This window comes from Epargyreus clarus, unplaced genomic scaffold (assembly GCF_041222505.1).
Source record: "Epargyreus clarus isolate Ecla_fem2 unplaced genomic scaffold, WU_Ecla_fem_2.2 ptg000005l, whole genome shotgun sequence".
In the NCBI taxonomy this organism is placed as follows: Eukaryota; Metazoa; Arthropoda; class Insecta; order Lepidoptera; family Hesperiidae; genus Epargyreus; species Epargyreus clarus.
In genome coordinates, this window is record NW_027332213.1 from 6,688,774 (window position 1) to 6,712,974 (window position 24,201).

General features: G+C 33.7%; 1 protein-coding gene across 1 annotated transcript; it reads left to right on the forward strand.

Annotated features, from left to right (window-relative positions):
• The first annotated feature begins 2,284 nt into the window (after nucleotides 1-2,284).
• LOC140758006 (neogenin) lies at nucleotides 2,285-19,682 on the forward strand. The gene is made up of 15 exons (XM_073093944.1): nucleotides 2,285-2,616; nucleotides 10,587-10,779; nucleotides 11,380-11,483; nucleotides 11,585-11,738; nucleotides 11,838-12,042; nucleotides 12,140-12,323; nucleotides 12,409-12,863; nucleotides 12,949-13,234; nucleotides 13,542-13,657; nucleotides 15,896-16,107; nucleotides 16,479-16,633; nucleotides 17,129-17,260; nucleotides 17,716-17,870; nucleotides 18,014-18,445; nucleotides 18,717-19,682. The coding sequence occupies exons 1-15, from the start codon at nucleotides 2,508-2,510 to the stop codon at nucleotides 18,735-18,737; spliced, it is 2,913 nt and encodes a 970-aa protein (XP_072950045.1). The 5' UTR covers nucleotides 2,285-2,507; the 3' UTR covers nucleotides 18,738-19,682.
• The last annotated feature ends 4,519 nt before the right edge of the window (nucleotides 19,683-24,201 follow it).

Below are 24,201 nucleotides of genomic sequence, written 5' to 3' on the forward strand. Positions count from 1 at the left end.
ATACTTTTATTAATTTGTGTTATTTTTTACGTAGCACATGCTTAGCACGTGTTTGTGAATGTTTATTGATTCAGCGGATGTAAATCTGTTAAGATTTTTGTCATAAATATTATAGAACTAATGTTAAAATTAAACTTTAATAAGTAAGAAGGTATTCGTTGCTACGTAATAATTGCAGGACTTTTAAGTACCTATAAGATTCAAATACAGGATTATTACGATTATCGAATGATAATCAGAACACATTATATGAATGTAGCGATATTTTTATGTAAATTTACGTGCAATAATTACGATCCACATTAGAATAATAAATTCATATCGAAAGTCCTTTGAATTCCAATCGACAGGAAACCTTATAAAATAATGCGGTTATCTCAAAGAATTAAATTAGTCACGGCCAACCACCCGAACAACTTGCATACAAATGTCTTACTAAAACTCGTCTCTACGTTCTCGATAACGCATAAAACGGTAGAGTGGTAGAGTTCGACAATTAACAGATACCTTTAATTAAAGAGAAATGAGAAGTCTCGGGCCGTTCCATTAGCTTGTCAGAGCTTTTATATTAAATATTAATACGACTTGACGCAATTATCTTTTAATCTCCGCCGTCCCGGCCGGGGTCCTTTCAAAATGTAAATTGAATGACCCAATAATTCTCTTCATTTTGTTAACTCACTGCCGCCATGTTTGTTCTTTCAGCAACTTACACTTTCACTTGTTTCGTGATTTTGTTGTTTCCAGTCCGTTAATTTAATGTACATTGACATTAACTTACGTACCTACTCTTGAATATGTTTTATTAATTTATTGCTTCTTTTTGTATTTTTTGTAAGATATCTATAGTACGCAAACTGCTAGTCCGCTCTGAAGTTTTTGCGAGCAGGTGTAGTCATACAATTTGCTATGGTGACGCGCTTCATTTCTATATTCAGAGCAGACTAGCAGTTTACGCGGACTATACTTAATCTTACAGCTAAATATTTAATGTGCATATGTGTCTTAATAGACTTAAATTAAGTTCGGTTCCTTTATAAATATAAAGAAAAAGAAGTTTCTTAAAATTTGTACTGAATATTGTTTTAAAACCTTGCAATTATATTTTGCTATGCGTAATTTTATTTCTAGCTTCATTTGGATTTACTATTTTTGGTCCACGTTGATCGTTTTATAATGCTACAAAATTGGTTATTGCAAAGAGAATATAAGAATATAGAACAACATCTTCCAGCTCAGAAAGTTTTTTGAGTTCATTTTTACTGGATTTCTGTTGGCCTTATCCAATTAACTGAAGAGCGCTACTCCAGTACAATGTTAATGTCCTGTTCACGTTTTACCTTGGGTCCAGTCATTAGCCCGTCTTGGTTTATTACCAAACAATATTTTATGGGCACAAAATAAAAAAGTTCGAAGCGGCCTGGCTCGCCTATTACACTATGCTGTATGGGTGCTATTGTGCGAACTGTGAATGACCTCTTGAGCATAATAATGGGCAAGGGATGCGCAGGAGCGCGTGCGGTGAGGGGCGACCGGTTTGAAATTAGAACGTTTTTTATTTGAGCAAAGCGCCTTTGTCGGCGCCCGCCCGGTGCGCATGCGCTAACTCGACAAATACGTCAAATGAAATAAGCCGTATTTTGTTTCGTTTCCTTTTCAATGGCCTTTTAAGAAATCCGAGGGATAACGGGCCATACAAAAAGGCCATATGGTGGGAACGACGCAGTGAACGTACGCGATTTCAAAATCAGACGTTCTACATTTAGGATTTAACTCTTATGTAGAGCTTACCACAGGGAAGCTTTTTAAAATTTTGTATAGTCCGCGCCAAACTGCTAGTCTGCTCTGAAGTTGTTGCGAGCCGGTGTAGTCATACAATTTGCTGTGGCGACGCGATTCATTTCTATATTCAAAGCGGACTAGCAGTTTTTAGTAGCAGTTTTACGCGGACTATACCAAGTGGCGTTGGAAATTTTTAAAGTTTAAACATACCTTTCTCACAGTTTGAATGATTTTAAAATATACATGTGAGATTAAGTACGTAACCATATTACGTAAAACATATGAGAGGATTAAGCAACCAAAGTGTCCAACTTGAGGTATGATCAATTAAAGTTCGAGGCCGTGGATATGACATACAAGTTCATTACACTCGAAGTTTATTTACATAAGGTTAAACAGTTGTAATATCCCATAAGATCAGCGTGCCGGCGCCTTTGTATCCCCCCATTTTGGAGAGAGTAAACAGAGATGAAGGAGGGAGGCACGATAGTGCGATCCGAGCCTCGGACTAGGTCGGTCGTGTCCCGGACGGTTCTCGCGCGATGCCGCGTAACGAACTCGCTAACGAATTCAAATTTAAAAATAAAGAATAGAATGACTTTTTCTTTTTAATAACGGACGCAGCTCTCTCCAGCCAGGATTTTAGTGCGAAAAAATAATTTTAGTGCAATGTTAAACATGTAAATGATCGATGGTGTGAAAATTAAGTGTAATTCGGTGGCAGTATGGTGGATGTCGGTGTTAACGAGTGTGATAACACCATAAATGGGAGGAACCAATTTGTACTACTCGTTTTTGTGCATTTGCTTCTGATTGGACTGAACGGCACTAATGGTAAATATTTTATATATTTTGATATAAAAAACTTTTTTGAGAGCATGCTGTTTTTATTTCGCATTTTTTTCTTTCGTAGTTAATTTGAAATTTGGCGTAGAGAAATAGTAGAGAAGTAATTTTGCGGTAGTTAAATACATAAAAGCTTTGGTTGTGCAAAAAGAACAACGGTTACGCGAATTATATATTCAATAGAATCGTGTGCTTTGAAAGTTTCGTGAGCTTTTTAATTTCTGAAGCTTTGATAATTTAATACTTATTGAAGATAAAGTTTAATTCATTTTTAGTTTTTTTGGTTGAAGTGTTTGCTTCGGACAATTAACTAGTGATATTGCATTGATATGATTTACTAGTATTTTAATATTTCAAAAATTACTTCACATATTTATTTTTACAGCTGATAATAGAGTTTTTGAATGTTAGTTACACTATAACTTAAGTTAGTTCACATGAAAAATTCAGCTGTATTGGAGTAGCGTGTTAGAATGTTCATTAGTTATATTTCCCCAATAGTGGGGAGGATCCTATGCCCAGCAGTGGGACTTAAAAAGGTTCCCGCATATAATTATACAATTTCTTAAAACCAAACAGTTTTAAGATTTTTTTAACTCTTTGTAGGCATTCTGCTACATTTTTATGAATAATGGGGAGGAACAAAGCTTGCATTAACCGACATTTAATAATTCATATGCAAGAGCAGATGCCGTTAAATTAAAAGGGTTTTCATGTTAAAACAAACGATCGAACGAATCGAGTGAATAATGCATTTCTTTTATTTCAACTCTATCTCGAATCAAAGCTAATAAGATTGAAATAGACTTATGAATAATACATACGTTTGCTTACAATAGTGAAAATGTTTTTTTTATATAGAAAAGGAAATGTGTTAAGCACACATGCTTGGCATATCTTCATCGAGAAGTCTCTATTACTGCTTTATTTATGTAATACGCTGATATGCATATAGGTTTTAGAAAGTCAATGTTGAAAATATTTTTTTTATTTGTCCGTTTGACTATAAGAAAATTCTCTCCAATTATTATTAAAGGAAGTAATACATTATGTATAGAAATAAATTTCTTGAAATACACAGGATTTATTCTTAATTGTGTTATCAACTTCTGAATATTCCTAGTATTGTAGAGTTATTTTGTTTTGTAGTATGAGTATCCAATAAGCCTATAATTGAAAGTAATAAATTGGTCTTAAACATTTAGCCGAAAGAAACATTCACATCTGGGACAAATTTTTGAAATTAAACGCTTTCTACACTCACAGCCCCACACTAGGATTCCCTGTGTCGTGGGTGCCATGGACACATACATAGACAAATACACAAACACCCAGACCCAGAAACAGAAATCTAAATTCATCATTTAGATATCTGTCTGGCCAGGGATCGAACCCGGGACCCTTTGCGCGTCAGACCGGTATGGTGGCCGCTCCGCCACGCGGGCCGTCAATTAAATGAATTTATTCATTATGGATTATGAAGATGCCTTTAATACCTTGTGTTTTTGGGCGTGACTATAGGCTTCATCCCGATTGATAATGCTAGTAAAAACGTACAAAATTTGATAAGACTAAGCTGTTTGGGATTTATATCATTGGACTCTCACAATCTCATGAGTGTATTTTGTATCCGCTACTTAAATATTAAGTACTAAGTATTAATTAATTTGTTGTAAATAACAGGAATGATTTTAAAACGAAAAATAATTATAACTTATTTTTTACTGTACACAATAATAACAGACCTATATATGTAAGAACGTAAGCAATTTAACTGGGTAGGTAACAATTTCCGTAGCTCACAGTAGCAACGTAATTAAAAGCACCATAGAGCCAATTAACGAAATGTAGTTCTGTTAACGTAACAATGGAGGCTTATTTTTAACTTGTCCTTAATGAGCAAAACTGTTTAAGTGTGCATGAACTTAATCATAGCTATTTATAATTGTGGGTTATTTTTGACAACAATACGATTACAATTTGGGTTATGGTTGGTTAAGCTTTTGGTTTAATTGTATTGTGAAATTTAACTAATTTTGAACGTGATATGTCATAATGAAGATATACATATAATGAAGCTAAAGTAGTGAACAGGCAAACTTTTTGATATGTTGTCATTGGCGCCCATAGACATCTACTGGATTTCAGTCATACTTGAGTTCGGACATATGTATATGAAAAGCTAGTTCAGTATTAGTAGCAATACCCAAACTTAAACAAGTTTTGTCTACCGACGTTCGAAACTAGTCGGTTATTTTCCTACTTAAATTGTAAAATTTTGAAGTATCCGAGAGCCTCGTGTCAATATTTTTTCGTTACAATATCTTTTAATTACAAAAATCGGGTGTGGCGGCAGGGACTCTAGCTACAGAAAGAAGACGTTGAACTATGTAGTACTTATAGTATGGACAATATGAACATGAAAAAGAAGAGATCTACGACTTAGTACGTAATAGGTATTAGTTATTCTGAATTCACACTGGTTTCATTGGGAAGCGGGAAAAATGTTGCCCAAAAATTTGACTATTTGACCAAATGGCCGCACTATTACATAGGAGCTCTATGTAATGTTAATCTTATTGTATAGAAAAGGATTCTTTTTAAATTTCAAAATCTAATTCATAAACACGTTCAAAATAAAAATGCAATTAAATTAAAAATAAACAATAAATTAATTCATTAATTATGTAATGTTGTCGCAAAACGAGGTAAATTTTGTGGTTGAAATATATTCATTTATGCAACCACTTGTCTTTTCCGGTTCTCTTTTACACATACTTTCAAACCGGTCGTTAGTTTTTAAAAATGGTAAAAGTGATACACGACGGAAAGAATGTTTGTTTTAATAATATATTATGAGTTAGGTTCACCTTAATTTGTGACTAAGTTTTTTATAGTTAAGGTTAAACATTATACATTTTGTGAAAAGGTAGAATTTTTGTTAGTACGCAATACTTCAATTGGAAACCTTGATATAAAAGTCATGGATCGATTTTGATGCAAAAAATATTTAGCAATGATAAAATAGACAAAAAAAAAATCGTGAAATCTACTACCGAAAAATGTACCTAATAGATAGAGGAATCTTTTATTCAGTAACATATCAAATGGAAAATTCCAGAACATATTTTCCCTTATTTATCCTTCGTGGTTTGACTCGATAGTCATCACTGTTACACCTATTTCTGCCTTATAACAACAGTATTAATCGCTAGTGCTTTCTGCTTTGAAGAACGTGGTAGAACAGAGACTCCACTTCTATCTAGAGTTATGTACAGATGTCCATGCGTCGTAGCCATCAGCTGGACTGTTTTTTTGTTTGCTATTTCTATATTTAAAAATAGTCAATATTTCTCATATATTAATAAAAAAAGTCTTTTGTGATCATCTGAAGTAAGATTTCTGTTTTATGCATGCTCTCCTGTTTCTCGCTTAGCTGTCAGCTTTGCGACAGTGATCACCTAACGTCAAATGGGATATATACTCTGAAAACCAAAAAATACATGAACTAGCTGTATTAAAACATTATAGTTACCTATTTTATATCCTTCACATCAACTTCATAACGAATTAGATACGAATCAATCAAAAAACCGACGAGTCACTATACAGCAGCTGGTATTTGAAGATTTTATCACGTTTAATTACAACATGTGATTAATTTAGTAACTCTGATTAGATTAGGAACTCTCGCTAAGTTTATTATACGTGTACGTATTATTTTTTCCTATTACATGCCATTAATTTTAATATTTAAATAGTGTACAAATATTACAATAGATACTACGTTTGTGTACTTGTAATTAAAGATTACTTATTAAGCAATCTATGAAATCCTTAAAACATGTTTAATAGGAAATGAATTAATGATTTTGAAAAAACAATGCTCTTGAAATTCCAATAATATGTGTAAAATAGGGTAAAATTGTCGGTGTTCTGTTTTAAAAAAGAAAGTACAAATCTTGACCCAGACAGATAGATCTAAAATAATAATTTAGGTATCTGCCTGACTGAATGTTGAACCCGAAACCTGCGTCAATATCCATCGTGAATGATGATTCTTAATTTGTTTCATTTTTGGGTGAGTTAGGTTGACAGATTACATTGCAATCACAGTGTATATTGTAAACAAAACAAATATAGAACATAAAATAAGGCGTACTAAATACGTTACATATTTATTTTTGTGAACAGTAATTAAAAAACAATATGTGCTACAAATACCATCGGCATGTTTCTTTATTGAACTCAATACATAATGCTATGTATTAAAATTGACTATGAATAATAATGAATTTTAATGTGAATCAGGTTATTAACCTGAAATACAAATGTCGAGCATTGACTTAGAGACTTATTCTTCAAATTTATGTGCGTATTACAAATTAATTATCACTTGCTTTAGCATGTAACGGTGAAGGAAAACATCGTGAGGAGACCTGCATACCTGAGAAGTCTTAAAAAAAGTTTTCAGAGGTATGTCAAGTCTACCAATTTGCACTTGGGCAGCGCGGTGGACTTATGGGCTAATCCTTTTCATTCTGAGAGAAGACTCGTGCCTAGCAGTGTTACAGTAATGAGTTGATAATGATGATGAATTAAAGACGAAGAAGCACTACACTAAGTAGGAACTTAGTATTTCTTCTTATATCTTGGAATTCAAAGGAATTCAAATGTATGAAGAAATCCTAAATGTATGTTTCTGTTTGGATTTAGGTGCTAATTATTAGCAAGTGCATTACCACAAAGTTAATACCTCAACCAACATTTCCACAAGATTGCACAAAGGCTGACTATGTAATGACAGAAAATTAGTATGGGGCTTACCTGGTTTTAGCTGGTCAGTATTGCCCGCGGATATCAGTAACCGAACCGGGTAGTAGGTTCAGGTATTAAATAGAATATTAGTACTACCTACGTTCGATCACATAATATATTGCTGCTCCTAAGAACTAATAATATTCTTTCCACGAACTTCGCCGCCAATGGGAGTTTCCTCCCAAAAAAAGAAATCTAGCCGGAATACACTGCGCGCGTATTTATTCATGCATACCATGAAGCAAGCATGGCCCCGCGGCTTTGCAGATCTAGAAGGCTACAAAGTTAAGCAACATCTTATGTGGTTGGAACGTGGATGGATAAGCGCTAGTGGCTAAATATTATGGAAGATTCCGTATTTTTGGCGGCACATTAAATCTTAGGTCCCGTTTATCATTGCCTAGTAGTCGTTTAATAGTAAACCTTGTTGGAGATATTCTGTCAGAAAAAAATAAAACAAAGTAAATGAAGAACATTAACTTGCACTTTTTCACCCTAGAACAGCATGGTCGAATATTCTCCACGTCTCTCCTATATATTATCTTTCTCTACGATGTCCAGTTGTAGCACACTAAAAGGCTTAAAGTCAAACAATCAACACCTTATTTTAGAAGTATTTTGAGAGTAAAAATGCCTAATGATTACTTGACTTACATTAACTTATATCAGATATTCACCATTGCTTGTCAATAAAGAACTCAAACCTTTAAAATGCTCGACTTTACCTAGTATGCATTACAATCATGCCAGTGCAGCTGCAAAAGCTAATATAACATATTATATTCGTTATTCTTAGTACAATGAAGCATTTATAGCATGTATCAATCTTCGCGATTACTTCACGATGACATTTATGAAGTCCTGCTGACGTAAGTTCAAAGGGACTTGTGGTTTCGTCCTCAATTAGTTATGCAGATATTGTTATGAAGACAGCACTCGAGATTATTGCGAGTGCTCTCTGTGAATATATTTTGCGCTTAGTACAGAGTTCTATGACTTTAATGCTAGGTAAATTAATTATTATTAATAATATAAAGTTGAGGTAAAGAAGATATGAGCATAACATTTGTTATAATTCCGAGAATGGAATTAAGATTAAGGCACTACCACACTTATTAATAATAAAATGTTTCATATAAGTACCTAATATTATTTAAAGTTGACCTGTAATAAGAAAGAGATGACAATGCCAAAGAGTTTATTTAACTTATGAACATTATAATTTAAACAGAATTTATTTATTACATTGTTTTTAAAAGTTGTACTATTATTATTTTTTCACAATACTAGTTTATTAAATAGCATTATTAAATAGTCAAGTAGCCATAAAACAAGTCAGCTAATATATTAAAGTTATAATTATAGTATTAATGAATTACTTCCACAATCAACGTATTCCTAGATTAAATAAACAAAAATATGCCCTACATTTTATATTAACTTTAACTTTACAAATAACAAACATACGATAAATATTTTATTAATTCTCCCGATTACGAGAGCCCGTTCAATGCTCCCGCGGGGTGTACATAAAAAGACAAATACGTCAAGATAACGCGAGTACGAGTACCTGATTATCAGTGACAGAGACAAGTATTAATAAAGGACAACTACCGCGCTTGACCGGTCACGAGGGCCCCAGAATAAAAAATAAATCAAAATTAACACAATACACCGCACGCTTTTATCTGGAGCGATCTAAATGCAGCGAAACGAATAAAGTTTACGTGTCTTATTAAGAGAGAATAACGATGAAGCTGTAGCAATTGAATATTGTAGCATTGAGTCAACCCATAAACTTACATTTTTTCTCTAAACATGATTATAAACCCTTAGTATGAGTTTTTACGTTTTTACAAAAATGACTGTTTTGGTATTTGTTTACGTATTTACCCATACATTTCCAATCAGTACCCTTACCATGAGTTTCCAAAACGTCCCACAATTATACGTTACGTTTACTCAATCCATTATTCTGTTCCGTTTGCTTCAGTAGACTGAGTAAACGTAAGTGTTCAAGCCTCTTTGTCTGCTTCACATGTTCGCAAAAAAGAGAGTCAAAACGTAAAGCGCCATTTTGTCAATTTAGACATTTAATGTTACATTACTGACACTATAGTTCTGATACAATCCGCTAGGGGCGCTGATTGGAATTTGTATGGGCAAATACGTAAACAAATACCAAAACAGTCGTATTTGTCAAAACGTAAAAACTCAATGTAAGGGTACAGGGCCCGTAGCGGATTGTATCGGAACTGTAAAAAAACCTGCTTACATAATTTTACGCTTATCGTTCACGCTATCGCAGTGTGACATTCAAAGTTCTCAGTAATAGAAATCATTGAGACGTTTGTAGATGACTTTTTCGATTTTTTTCAAAGTCCATTTAAAAGGAATTTGCCTTTTGAAAGTGTGGAATAGCGAGCGAAAGCGTTATTTAGTAAAGAATGAATGTTTTTTCTTTTTGATAGGTATTACGATTATTGTAAGCGATTGTTAAGCTTTAAGGTTAAGAAATCGGATTTTTTTTGCCTGGCTTCGAAAGTTTAATAGGTTTGGAAAGTGTTAAACTTTTTAATATTGCACTAGACTACAAATGAATGCAAACTGACTAGCAATTTCAACCATGCCATATACGGTACAGTTACGGTAGAGTCAATACTATCAATTTTAACAAGATTATTTATTCAAAACTAAACACAAGATTATATATCTTCGAGTTACGCATATCAATGCCTAACCTGACATCTTGTTTGCATTATTTTCATTTTTATTTTTGACTAGCTTACAAATTTTTCAATAACTCCATTGTAATCGAATGTATATTGATAAAAAAGTACCATAATTAAATTTTCAAGCATTCCACATACATTTAATCCTACTTGGTTCCTTTGTTAAAAAAATTAATATTTAAATCGGTAACGGCACTAATGACTTATATTCGAAAAAATAAAATGAATACATTCTTTACTTGTATATTACTGTACATAACGTGTACGTTTCAAGTACCTAAATAGCAATAATAGGTGTGACTTCAAGTATATAATACTTACGTTTGTGCACATCAGCGTAGCGAAAGTGCAAACTTGATTAGAACCATGTTACTTACATATCTAATATAATTTATGTATTGTCCGTAGCACAAAACCGAGCGCCACGTATAAAGGAGCATCCATCAAACACAGTGTCGGGTCGCAGCGAGCCCGCCACGTTGCGGTGCGTGGTCGAAGGTCGACCGAAGCCACTCGTGCAGTGGTTCAAGGATGGCACGCTCTTGCTCCCGGCTGAGGACGGTCACCGCGTCCTGTTGGAAGACGGCTTGTTGTTCCTCAGGTGAAGGATTGTTATTTTATTGTTTGTTTCCCAATGAAAGAGCTCGCAACGTTGCGGTGTGTCATCGAAGGTCAGCCGAAGCCATTCGTGTAGAGGTTCAAGGATAGCTCGTCCTTGCCCCCGGCAGAGGACAGTCACCGCGTCCTGTTGGAAGACGGCCTGTTGTTTCTCAGGTGAATAATTGTTGTTTTATTGTTTATTTCCTAATGCGTAAATCAGCTACATCGCGGTGTTTGGCCGAAGGTCGGTCGAAGCCACTCGTGCAGTGGTTCATGGCGATGGCGCGTCCTTGCCCCCGACCGACGGTCACCGCACCCTGTTTTAAGACGGCCTGTTGTGCTCAGGTTGACACTTTGGTCATAATTATTTGGTGATAATTTAATGATTATAATTTGACTGTCTTTGTCTCTTTAGGTAATTGTTTGTTATTTTCAGTACTTAGCGTATAAAGATAAACTTCTTTCTAAAAATCTTCTTTCGAAATATAACATAAGATCTTATTATTTTTTCCATTACATTCAGAGCCATTGTATATTATCAAAGTTACCTGTATATGTATATATTGCATTAGTGTATTAAAATAAAGTATTTATATCGTAGGGTAAACAGAGCTAAGAAGGAAAGCGACGAAGGCATCTATTGGTGTGTAGCACGGAACATCGCAGGCGAGGCTGTCAGTCAGAATGCTTCGTTAAACGTTGCCGGTAAGTTTACTTCTCAAACAATCTACAAACATTGTATAAAGAAGCGTAGTAAAATGTTGTTTTTGTTTAGTCTGGGATACATAATCGATGTAATGTTTTAGTTCTTCGCGATGAATTTAGAGCGGAACCCAGAGATGTTCATGTAGCTGCAGGAGAACCAGCGCTTTTAGAATGTATACCTCCTAAAGGAGTTCCCGATCCTTCCGTACACTGGCTCAAAGATGGATTGCCATATGACGTAGAAATGAATGGAAGGTAAGGAGAAATATTCGACACTATCTAGTACATAAAACATTTATTATAAACGCAAGGACATCAGAATTATGAATGGTGGTCTTACTTTTTTGCTTTTAGGGTAACAATAACAGAGACAGGAGGCTTAAAGATTCTCGAAACGTTACCAAATGATAGTGGATTGTTCCGATGTGTAGCATCAAATATCGCAGGGGAGCGACAATCGAGAGCTGCAGCGTTAATTGTTTTAAGACGACCACATTTCGTCATAAAACCAAACAACGTTACGGCCCTAGTTGGGCAGAACGTTGAATTTAATTGTCAGGTTGGTACAACTTGACTCTATTAATGTTTTGTTTATGTCGTATAAGATAAGGGTAATGTAATAAAACGTGAAGATTTATGATCATACTTTATTGTAGAGTTACGATTCGAATGTAAAAATAACATGGGTGAAGGAGGACGGCGTCCTGCCTACCCATGCAACAATAATCCGGGGATTATTACGGCTGGAACAGGTGTCTGCAACCGACGCTGGTGTCTATTCCTGCCGCGCCGATAGTCACGCCGGAACGAGTATAGCGAGCGCATCCTTAACCGTTTACTGTAAGCGTTATTACTCAGTTTCATTTTATTGCACGATATTTTTGATGTCTGTTGAGAGCTATTTTAATACGGCCATCTGTTTCAGCGTTGCCGCACTTCACACAGATACCATCCAATTTAACCGCATGGGAGGGTGATGTGGTGTCCATTCCCTGCGAGGCTAAGGGCTTGCCCACACCGACGACTTTTTGGATATTAGAAGGGACTGAAGATTCGTTATTATTTCCCGAGTGTACGAAAAGCAATACGAGTTTATTGTACTTGGACGGTGCAAAAGTAGAGCATGGAGGAAGGGTTATCTGTACGGCAGTAAATGCCGCTGGCAGTGTGATGCAAGAAGCTTATCTCAATGTATTGAGGAAAGGCACCAACATTCTAAGGAAACATTCTTTAGAAGAAGACTTCGGTAGCAATTATGAACGAGATACTCACATGACAGAGTACGAACTCGTTCAAGCGAGAAAGTATTTGCAACAGAATGTTTTAGTCTTGCGGAGGGTGGAAACTTTGTCCTCAACTTCGCTCAAAGTTGTTTGGGATGTACGTACTCGTATCTTTGTACTTGGCACAAAATTTTATCGTACACTTTTGTACAGTCTGCTAACATTTTCTTTTAATGTTTTAGGTATTGACCGATTACAACGAATATCTTGAAGGCGTTAAAATCTGGTACAATGGTACATCAGTTAATTGGCGGAATAATACTCTTGAAGAGACTGATATTTTAAATTCTTCACATAGCGAAACTTGTTCCAATGGTTCTCTAACTAATGTAGATAACAGTGGATCATCGAGCTATATACTTTCTGGATTATCAGCGTATACACAGTATGATATATTTTTAATGCCATTCTACAAAATGTTGCTTGGAAAGCCGTCGAATTTAATGACGGGGTATACTGATGAAGATGGTAAGTAGATAACTAAAAACATATATTTTGTTTCGCTGCAGTAGTTATGTTAAGTAACACTTAGCTACTTTGATTGATTTTTGTAGGATTTGTACCTACAATTTAATTTCTCCTATGTAACTTAAATACGAAACAGCTTCCATTTATTTTATATTACTGTACAATATTTTCCCATTTAAAGTAACATAAATGAATTGTAATTTCATTAAGCTATTACGTGTTCAGTGTATGGAACTTAACATGCAAAACTTACCCTTTGTTTACACGACCATAAGTATCGATTACTGAGAACAGATAATTGTTTTAGTGCCATCGGTGCCTCCCCAAAGCGTGACGGCTGGCGTAATTAATGCAACTTCGGCGTGGATACGATGGGAACCGCCACCTGCCAGCTCGTGGAACGGGGAACTCACTGGGTATTTGGTAAGGCCTATTTGTAATTGACATTCGATACGGTTTTACGATAGAAGTAGTGATAGTGTAGCGGTTAGAAACTCAGTCGTTTCGGAGCGTCCATATCACAGGCTCGCATCATTAATGATTTCAGAAGTATGTGCATATTAGAAACTAGCTATCATTTGCAACTATGACGGATGAAAGAAAACGTCGAGAGGAAACATAACGCTAAAGATTTCCAAAAAAAAATACGTTCTAAAGGGCCTCAGGCCTGAAAGTTGAAAAAAAAATTTGGACATTTGGACTATGGCCTCAATTCCTCCGTCTAAGAGGAGACCGTGCCCAGCAGTGGGCAGTAATGGATAGACGACGCTTCATAACGATCACTAGTCTATTAAAATGGTTAAAGTGGGAAGTGTTGATGGAGTATGAAAGCTTGTTATTATTATGTTTCGACGCTGTGTGGCATTTACTTCGTTGGAGCCAAAGCAACTCGATGTTGTCATGTTTAGTCTAGGCTTAGTGAGGCATCAATTTACGAGGAGCCTTTGTTCCTTGTTTGATAACTTTGCTTCGTAATTTTGTAGCGTGAGTAATAACACGATATCGACTGCTTTGTAAAGTAAGTACTGGTATTTCAGGGTATAAGATTTGTATTTTACAAGAGTTAACAAACAATTTAGAAAATTATACGATTCCACATCATCAGCAACCTATTACTATCCCACTGCTGGGCACGGGTCTCCTCTAATAATGAAAAGGATTAGGCCATAGTCCACCGCACTGGCCAAGTGCGAATTGGTAGACTTCACATACCTTTGAAAACTTTTTTTTAACTAACTAACTAACTTTTCACGATACGATTCCTAAACTATAATTTAACGAGAATAAAATACTAATTATAAAAACTTAATAACAAAATGTAATATCACGAATCAATGATCAAAAGTTAATCCTTTTAGGGGATTAAGAATAAGGATTATTTTTTGTACATAAGATTCATATTTTTATGACATCAAGATACGTATTTTTAAATTATTTTCCTGCGCTTTTCATTCCATAAATGATCTCTCATTAACAATACTCTTTTAAATTGCTCTACTATATTCATAAGCTACAACGTATCAAAACAAAAAAGATATACAATCACGCTATATAAAAACAAACAGCGTCCAAATAAATTAGACTAGTCACAAAAAACCACGACAGCTCGCACCCAAAATAAACGTTTTCTTATCACGCGAATACCACGCCGTGCCATCAATTCCACGCTTATCAATATAGAGCTGTCTTGGGACAGTGATGTGAGAATACGATTTAATAACTTAGTTGGTTCAATTTTTTGTGGTATTTTTTTAGGGATCCGTAGCTAAAAGGTGAAAACAGAACCTTTTTACCAAGCCTTCGATGTCTGTCCCTCTGTTACAGGACTCTATATCTTAAACCTAATAATAATAATTTAATATTTTTAATAATAATAATAAATATTAAAAGTTAATAATAATTAATAGTTATTTTTTAATTTTGTATAACGGCGGTTGCTATAACGAAAACTTCTAAAATATATTTTTTTTATAATAATCGCCATACAAAAAACCGACATTTTTCGGCGTTTTTCGTTTTATCTATTGGACTGTAATAAGTAGAGAGTTATATTTTTCCCAGTGCATTTACTTCTATGATACCTGCTATCATACAAAATACTAACAAAATATGGTACAGAACCCTCAGTGTGCAAGTTCGACTCGCACTTGGCCATTTTTTTATTATCAGTCAGCCATACGTCAAAATGCGCCAATCTTTCAGTTTGATCGAATTTGTTTTGTCAGGCAGGCAGAATTCATCATACTAATAAGCTTAGATTCTTAGACTTCCGGTCCGTTATGCTTAGGCTGGATCATAAATAACAGGCCAGTAACCTTAATTCTAATGTATGTCTATTTGCATTTTAATTGTTAATTTTATGGTCATTGCCATCAGTTTGACATCTGTTACCAACTCAATGTACAATAGGGCGTTCTACCTGAAGTCAATTACAGACGCATAACCACTTCTAAAGACAAGGGTAGTCTTCGCATTCTTCCTAACATAAAATGCTATCGAAGCATTTCTAATCGAGTCGTAGAAATACTACGAAATACGGAAAGAAGAGGAAGATAAAGAAAGAAATAAATAAAGAAACTATTCATTTATTTTATTTTCCAAATATTTAATTTAAAATAGTACTTGAATACAAGCTAAAGCTAATATGAAATCCCCGAACAGATCGAGATCCGAGTCGGTACTGGCACAAGCGGTCGAGTGGTAGGGCAGATGTCCTTAGGGCCCCGCACAAGGGCAGCGGCTGCGAGCTCCCTCCGCACCGGCGGAAGGTACAGCGCGCGCGCCGCCGCCGTCACACGGAAAGGACATGGGCCCTTCAGCGCCCCTGCGCAGGTCCACATGATCCCTACGCAATCACAGCGACATTACGTACAGTAAGTAGAAAGGTTTTATTGGTATTGTACTTTAGGCATAAAAGTTTTATAATTTTTATCTTAATATCAGTGGATTTGTTGCTAAAAATTAAAGATGAATTGAATAATCTTTGAATAATAATTACTTACGTTAGCCTTACGAAACTTACGTAATATAGCCTTACGAAAGCATTGGTCAATTTTCACTTCAAGAAAAAATAAAAAATAGCAATTTTCATTAATGAATATGATGGTTTAAAATCAATACATTGGAATTTAAAATAACATCTTGAAAAATTATTATTATTATTATCATTTTAACAAGTAGTAGTATGTAGTTAATTTGTGTAACACAGTCAAATGAAGATTATAGTATTTTTAATTTCCTCTAGGACTGAACCTCCAAAAGATACCAGTATTCCTCACATACTGCAAGAGACATGGCTTTTGGCGCTCGGTCTAACTTTATTCTCCATTATCGTCATTGGTATATTCAGTATTTATTATATTAAACGACGAAACAGCATTCAACGGAAGAAATCTACTGGTAAGTAAAATTCATCTTTGTCTTACGCAATGAAATGAGTTCTTTCTTTAACAATGAAAATGTTAATTAGGAAGCTATAATTATACACATTTTATAGTTAACAAGAAAAATAATACCTAACAAGATAGATAAATCGATAGAAACTAAATCATAAAAAGACAGTGAAAATAAAGTACCGAATGGTGATAATTAGTACGGCATAATAATTAATTAAAATGAAGTAAAGTAAAAAAAGGTAACCTTATTATTTCATCCATAGTATTCTGACTTTATTTTTAGGATGAAACGAATCAATATAAATTTCCATGAAAATGAATCCTTTAACAAGACCTAAAACTTTAAATCAATACTTAGAGTTCTCGCTTGTGTTCCTCTTTTGTGATAACGTACAACTGCCATTCGTACCAGGTAAAGACCCCACTTAAATACGGGCACATATTGATACACTCATAGTTTATGGAGTAGGCGTAATTGAAACGTTGATCTCATTTCTAGGTCAGTCAATTGTCACGGCCCAGCAATGTCTATTGAATAAAGACACTATTTGGTTACGTGACCGGCCCGTGTTTGCTGCGCCGACCGATCCCTCTTTAGACGTAAGCAGCTGTCATCAGAGCCTTTTACAAGGTAAGTTTATGTCAGTGTAAACAGACTATTAATATCATATTGTTAAATATCGGTTTTTAGATGAAAAGGCCGAACCATAGGCAATATTCTCAGATTTTCGGTAGGTATGTTTTCTTGCGCAAATGTTTACGAAAAATCTAGTAATAAACTGGGATTTGATTCTGTGCCCCTAGAGATGCTGAAGTCCGTATTACTGGGCTATTTTTATCATGTAATGTTTTTGGTTTTATAGGTATTTATTAAATAAATAAATGTGTATACCTTTAACATGGTCTTAGTATAATTTGATATTCTTAACATTCACATTATCAGTATGCGTAGCTAGTTTTATTACTGACCCTCCAATACTTCGAACAATTGAAAGTCGTAAATATTGTTATACGTTATACGTAAATATACTTAGATTTACTTAACAAAACACTCTTCGAAAGCTAAAATGGAACGTTTTCTTTTAGGCGGACAATCGACAAACATTTTAAACGTAGAGCCGGAGTACTGTCTGCCGCAGAATTCAATTCAAGGGCTAGATGCATCGAGTGTGGATAGAATGAAGCGAGGCCCGCCGGAACCGTACGCCTCCAGTGCTATTTACACTGAACTCAATTTCAAGGTACTCCCCGATAAGCGATATGAGAATTTCGTTGTTGATTTAAGATAAGCCTCGGTTTGATTTGCGTAAGTTAACGCTATCGCATTTCAAATACTTGGCATCCTCGAGTGTGTGATTGTAACCGTAAATCTGATTCCCGACAGGACAGCAACGACGTCGGGGACCTGAGAAATTGCTCGGAAAGACGATCCCACAACAATAGCATTGTTAGATCGTGCAACGGTAGCATTCAGTACTCGAACGGTGAATGTTCTACTTGTTGCCATAGCACTTCGAGTCGATCGACGAAGGACTACAGGGAGCTAAGACACGAGAATGTACATAATGACATGAACGCTATAGAAGATGATTGCGCGTCTTGTCACACGAATAGGTCCGGCTCTCGTAGCAGACAGGACAAAAGCAAAGTGTGTCCAACAAGTGATTTAGAGTACGATTACCCGCAGTGGCATTGGCTCGGCAGGGAGAATAGTTTCAAAATTCCAATTCCGACCGGCAGACATTCGAACGTAGCGAGATCGGAGCAGGGCTGTCAAATAAATCTGTGTGATATACTGCCGCCACCGCCGTATGAGGTAAATTGAAATTGTTCACGATTTTTATGTAAAACAATGCAAATATAAAAGATCAAATAACTTTTTCTGTCTGTTTTCAAGTACTAATAGATGATAAACAAATATTAAACGTATGTAACATTGAAATATAAAAGTATAGAATAAAAATTAAATTGCAGACTATTTGATATTAAGTGATCATACCTTATACATATTAAAGAATTTAAAACGTGATCTTATTTAAAATTTTCTGAAATATAAGGATAAAATTTAATATTTTCATATTTTTCAGAGTCCTGAAAACAAGAAATGAAGGTTAGTGCCGAAGATGCTAATTCTATAATCTTTAGGGATAAAAACGTAGAGCAATAACTAATATCAACTTTGAAATATTGTTAGTAGTATAGGCAGTGACTTATCCTTCAGTTTTTAGGTAAATATGTTACTTCTATTTGTATTCTATCAGATAATCTATTTCAATCACCTGATTTGCAGGTTTTGTCAACATTTTGATTTACATACACTTTCTTTAATGTATGTAACGAGAGCTTTGTATGTTTTTGACAGGTAACATTACTGTATTTTAAAATAAAATTTTGAATTTCAGTTTTGCAGCAATAACTTTCGTGAATTGATGTATTATACCTATAGGAACAAAATATCTTTATTTAAATGTTGTCATACCATTATAAATCTTTTCTTAATTTCAATTTGAGACTAACTTAAAACTTAATAGCGTTACTGTAGTTGAATAATAGACAACCCTAGGTGTTAATAAATGTGTTTACCTAAAAATTAAGCCATAAACCTGTAGTCAAATCCAGTAGTAGTCGTGCTTGTAACGTAGGTAACCAACTTTTGTAATTATTGTACTCACTGTGTGGTCGATGAAAAGGTACATAACTAGTATTACCCTACAACTGTGTGAAATTTTGTATCTATTTGTTTAATTCAATGATATGTCATAATTCATATAACATGACAAATTTGTTCCAAGTGTTATAATACGCTCTTAACCGACAGTTTGTCTATGATCATTAATTATTTATAATAGGGACGGGCGTCGCACCCCACAAATAGGGCACATATATACATATTGAGCACATAAAATATATAAAAAAAAACAAAAACTCTGATTAACTAAAGAAATTTGTGCACAAAGACGAATGCACAGACGCCAAATTAATTTTTTTAAATTTACTTGACCGGGGAACGAACTTGACGCTCTGTACGTGACAGATGCGTCATGTTAAAACCATGAAGCCGTTAATACACTGAATAAAAACTATAATTATTTTTAATCATTTATTTATTTTTACTAAAATACTGAAGTATTCTTTTCATCGGCAATACAGTATATTTATTCCTAATTCTAGTCACAGTGTATAGACTAGCTTCACCTTTTTGATAGACATTTTATGGAAACTATTCCTATAACATTAACTAGAATACTTGTAACTAAACTTTTATACGATAGATCTTCGCATAAATTTCAGATAATCTCAATATAAGTTGTGAATTATAGCCTGCATTTCACTGCCATTTACACATAGAAATATGGTTTTAATGTATTGTCTTACCGCCAGCGATAGAGCGGCAATTGATCAAAATCATCTAATAATAAGTAAATAAAACAGAAATACTTTATTAAATTTGTTTATTATCTTACTTAGATTACTTAGTAACTTTATTGTAAACAATATATTATATTCCCGGCATTATTATGTCCTATTTTAACTTTTCATTTGCTCCCAATTTGCCTGTCTAATAAATATATTCTTGAATAAAAATTTACGTGAAAAATTATATAAAAATCTTTAAAAGATTCAATTTGTTATTTTTATCTATCATTCTTGTAAGCTCTTCTTTCACATTATTTATTTTCTTGTCGATGTTGTTTCATCGATTTGTATAGTTCATCGCTGGCGGTGAGACAACTTCTTTAGTTGTATAATCTTCGACTGTGATACTTATATTAAATTGTGTATTAGATGTAAATGTAAATTAGTGTAATTTATGCCACGATTTCAAAATTTTAAACTGTTTAAAACTCACGTATTTAAACCATGTAAAGGAAGATACTTTTTGTTTTTGCCATCGAAATATTTTCAGAGCCAGTTGTGTTGTATAAAATGAAATATAGCTATTTATAAGATTATGGTTGTTTTATTGAATATACCTCAACTTGTATACTTTATCATAATGTCGTAGGGATTCCAAAGCATTATTATCCATTTATGATTCTCATAATACATAATTATAACCTCATGGCTGTAACGCCCTACGTAATGTTTGGCAGTTACAGATCGAAATTTGTTAATTTCTAGTAAAAACATTCGATAAATTCATTATTTATTAAAAACAGGCATAACTCTACTGTAAGAGAAATAATAAATTGAACACACATTTTTTTAAAGTAAATACTAGCCAGTGCTATGGTGGTTATTCTATATAATCTTGGAAACGAAAGTATTGATGTAAAAGAATTAGGCATGGTAAATGTCTTTATATATGTCAGGATGTTTATCAAAAAATAGTTACATAAAAAAAATAACACAAAAATAGAACCGACTTTTATGCAAATAATAATTCAAATAAACGTTGGTTTAAAACATAGTTCTGAAGTCGGTTCTCAATATATTTCGTTGGATAACAACGTAAACAGCGGGTCCAATATGAGCGAACTTAATAAACATAATGAGAACTAAATTTTAATATAAAGTCATAAAACACGATCAAACATATTAAAAACCTACAAATTAATTAGCTTAAGTAATCCCAGGGCACTAGGCCATTAAAAGATAAGCGTAAATACAGATTTCGCGTGTCTACTAAAGTTTATATAGTGTATTAAAGCAATGTTAGAACGACATAAATAACACAGTGCTTAGTAGAGTTGGTAATGAAACACGTCGTTACTTCACTGTACCGCGCCGACTCATAAACCAAAAACCACTTAGGAACGCCGCACACTCCACGTTTAAGTATTTTGGTAAACAAAGAATGTTCTGTCGTAAGCGTATCATACGTATCGTATCATATAGGTAGGACAAGTATTTTTTTCGATGTTATTTCTGTAAGGTAACTAGAAATGCCACTGTTCAGTACAGTACGATAATGATTAACATAAAATTACTTACCAAAATGTCAAATATTTTACTTTTGAAATGTATCAGTAGTAGGTGTATTACCTAAATAAATGGCATTGATTGGTAATGGTATGGTGATATTATAAATGGTTTAGTCCGCATAAAACTGCTAGTCTGCTCTAGCTGACTATAGAATATAGAAATGAATCGCGTCGCCATAGCAAATTGTGTGACTACACCTGTACCCTTACCAGGAGTTTTTACGTTTTGACAAATATGACTGTTTTGGCATTTGTTTACGTATGGGCCAATATGATTTCCTAGTTCTGACACAATCCGCTAGGGGCGCTGATTGGAATTTGTATGGGCAAATACGTAAACAAATACCAAAACAGTCATATTTGTCGAAACGTAAAAACTCCTGGTAAGGGTACTGTTCGCAATTACTTCAGAGCGGACTAACAGTTTGACGCGGACTATAATTGGTATTACCTAATTGCTCTATCGTTTTGTATGGAAACCTGGAAAGTAGTTTTCTTAACATACCTAGATTGCTTTTACCAAAATGATATTAGCATATGCCCAAAACCACAAAGTAGTATGTCTGCCGTAACCCTCATAACCGTCTAGACCTCTAGACTAATGAAATGCGTACTAAGCGTTAATTTTAATAATAAGTTAAGATTCTTCGTGCTAATGTCTCCATAATCGTATATAATCATTTATTCTGTAGCGAAAGTAAGAGTCGTGAACTAGCGGTTAAAATTAATCACCAGACATTTAACCAGTTAGCTTAAATAAGACATAAAACTTCAACTATTTACTAACGAATTTCAGCAAGAGGTTACTTTGAATATTATAAGCTATAATTGATGATACATGACGGTTCTTTTATTTAAATAGTAAGGTATTATCTAAAGGTAGTAATCACTTAGCGTGCGTAGTTGTCTAACAATAGGAGCCGAGGTTTAGATTCTAGGTAGCACCATTAATTTTAGTTTTAGACTTTGATGAATAAAGATATTTCGCTGTCTTGAAATTGAATGAAGCCGCAAAAGACTGATTTGTCAGTTATTTTTTTCAATTTTTGTCAATAAAAATCATTTTAGAGAAAATTTACTAATAAGTAACTAATACTTACGCAGTATTAGTTATTTATTATTAAATTTACATAATAAATAAATATTTCAAATATTTTAGGGACATTTTAGAACGGTGACGTGGCGTAACTTTTTTAAAACTGGTTACATTTTTTTGTTAGGAGTGAGTAATCTTTACTAATCTATGGTTTTAGATATAAACTATAGTTTGCTTTTATAGTGAAAAAATATGGTGAAAAGTACATATTTGCAAGTTCTTTACAAAATTGTCAAAGGTGTCTGACTTCTATAAATCTGCATATTGCCAAAATCTGTGAGGAAACCGGTGCACAATTAGTGTAACAATTATAGGTTAAAGATAAAGTAACATACATAAAGAGTTAGATACTCGTATATTTACTAATCTTAAACATGACTAGGTGTATCACAGATCATAAATTCTAATCCTACTTACAGATTAAGCTGATTACTAAAATGATTACTAAAACACCTTATACCTTCTAATAGCCCTTCCATAAATTCCTTCCTATTATAAAAATTGTTCAATTAAAATGTTCTCCAACGACACTTTTGCTTTTAGCTTATAACTTTGTAGTAATAAATTAATACCTGTAGCTGTCGTCTTAGTGAAGTAAGTTCACTAAGTCGACAGGGATTACAAGTTGGGTGTGTTAAATAAATATTTAGCACATTTTAAGGCCATACAAATTACACCAAATAATTTCCCATAAAATGGTGTAGCACGTATTATTAGAATGTTTTAATAATAATACTGAGTTTGTTTTATACTTTCAAACGTCTGAAATTAATGTTTTAAAAGTTACAAAATACTGTTCATCATGCGTAATTGTGAGAATAAAATCATTTTCCTTAATTCAAGTTATTCATACTATTATTATCTGCTTATTTCCAACATAGATAACGGAGATACAGAGAGATTAAATTTTAATTTTGGAATTTTACTCTTTAGAAAAACTGTACTACTTATTTTATACTTTTTGTATTAATAGAACATAATAACTATTTTATGTTAATACTTAATTATATATACAAGTTATAAGAAAAATATTTAGTCTGTAACGGTTTCCTTAGTATTATTTTGGATTTATTTGTCCTAACCGGTCTACAACGTTTACTCAGAGCGGACTCATTTCCTACAGTAGATTGGGTTTTGTGTACAAAAACAGTAAATGTTCAGTAAATACGCGATCCTAATATGGATCTGTTACATCGCCGCCTTAATAAGTTAAGCAAACTAAATATAAAATGACCTTATTACGTAATCATACAGCTTCAGTCATTATTTTTTATTTTCTTGCTATTATTAATTTAACTTTTTTTATTTAGGATAAACAGCCATACACATTTGTTATCGATCCACATGATAGAGATTAACATTAAATCAACTACAAATGCGTTGCTATTACTAAAATTAAATTGACTGATATGGCCACGACACTTATAAAAAATATTTTTATGCGTTTTTACGACTATCAGACTAATTTCCATGCATTTGCTAGATTTACATAGCTATATAATAATTCAAATTGTATTTTTATTTTACATTTTATTACTATTTTATACTTAT

Excerpts from the sequence above, each read along its gene's own strand:
- LOC140758006 (XM_073093944.1), top strand. The coding sequence starts at position 2,508 with ATGGTGGATGTCGGTGTTAACGAGTGTGATAACACCATAAATGGGAGG. Across the intron at positions 13,658-15,895 it reads GGGAACTCACTGGGTATTTG|ATCGAGATCCGAGTCGGTAC; the intron begins GTAAGGCCTATT and ends ATCCCCGAACAG. Across the intron at positions 17,261-17,715 it reads TCATCAGAGCCTTTTACAAG|GCGGACAATCGACAAACATT; the intron begins GTAAGTTTATGT and ends GTTTTCTTTTAG.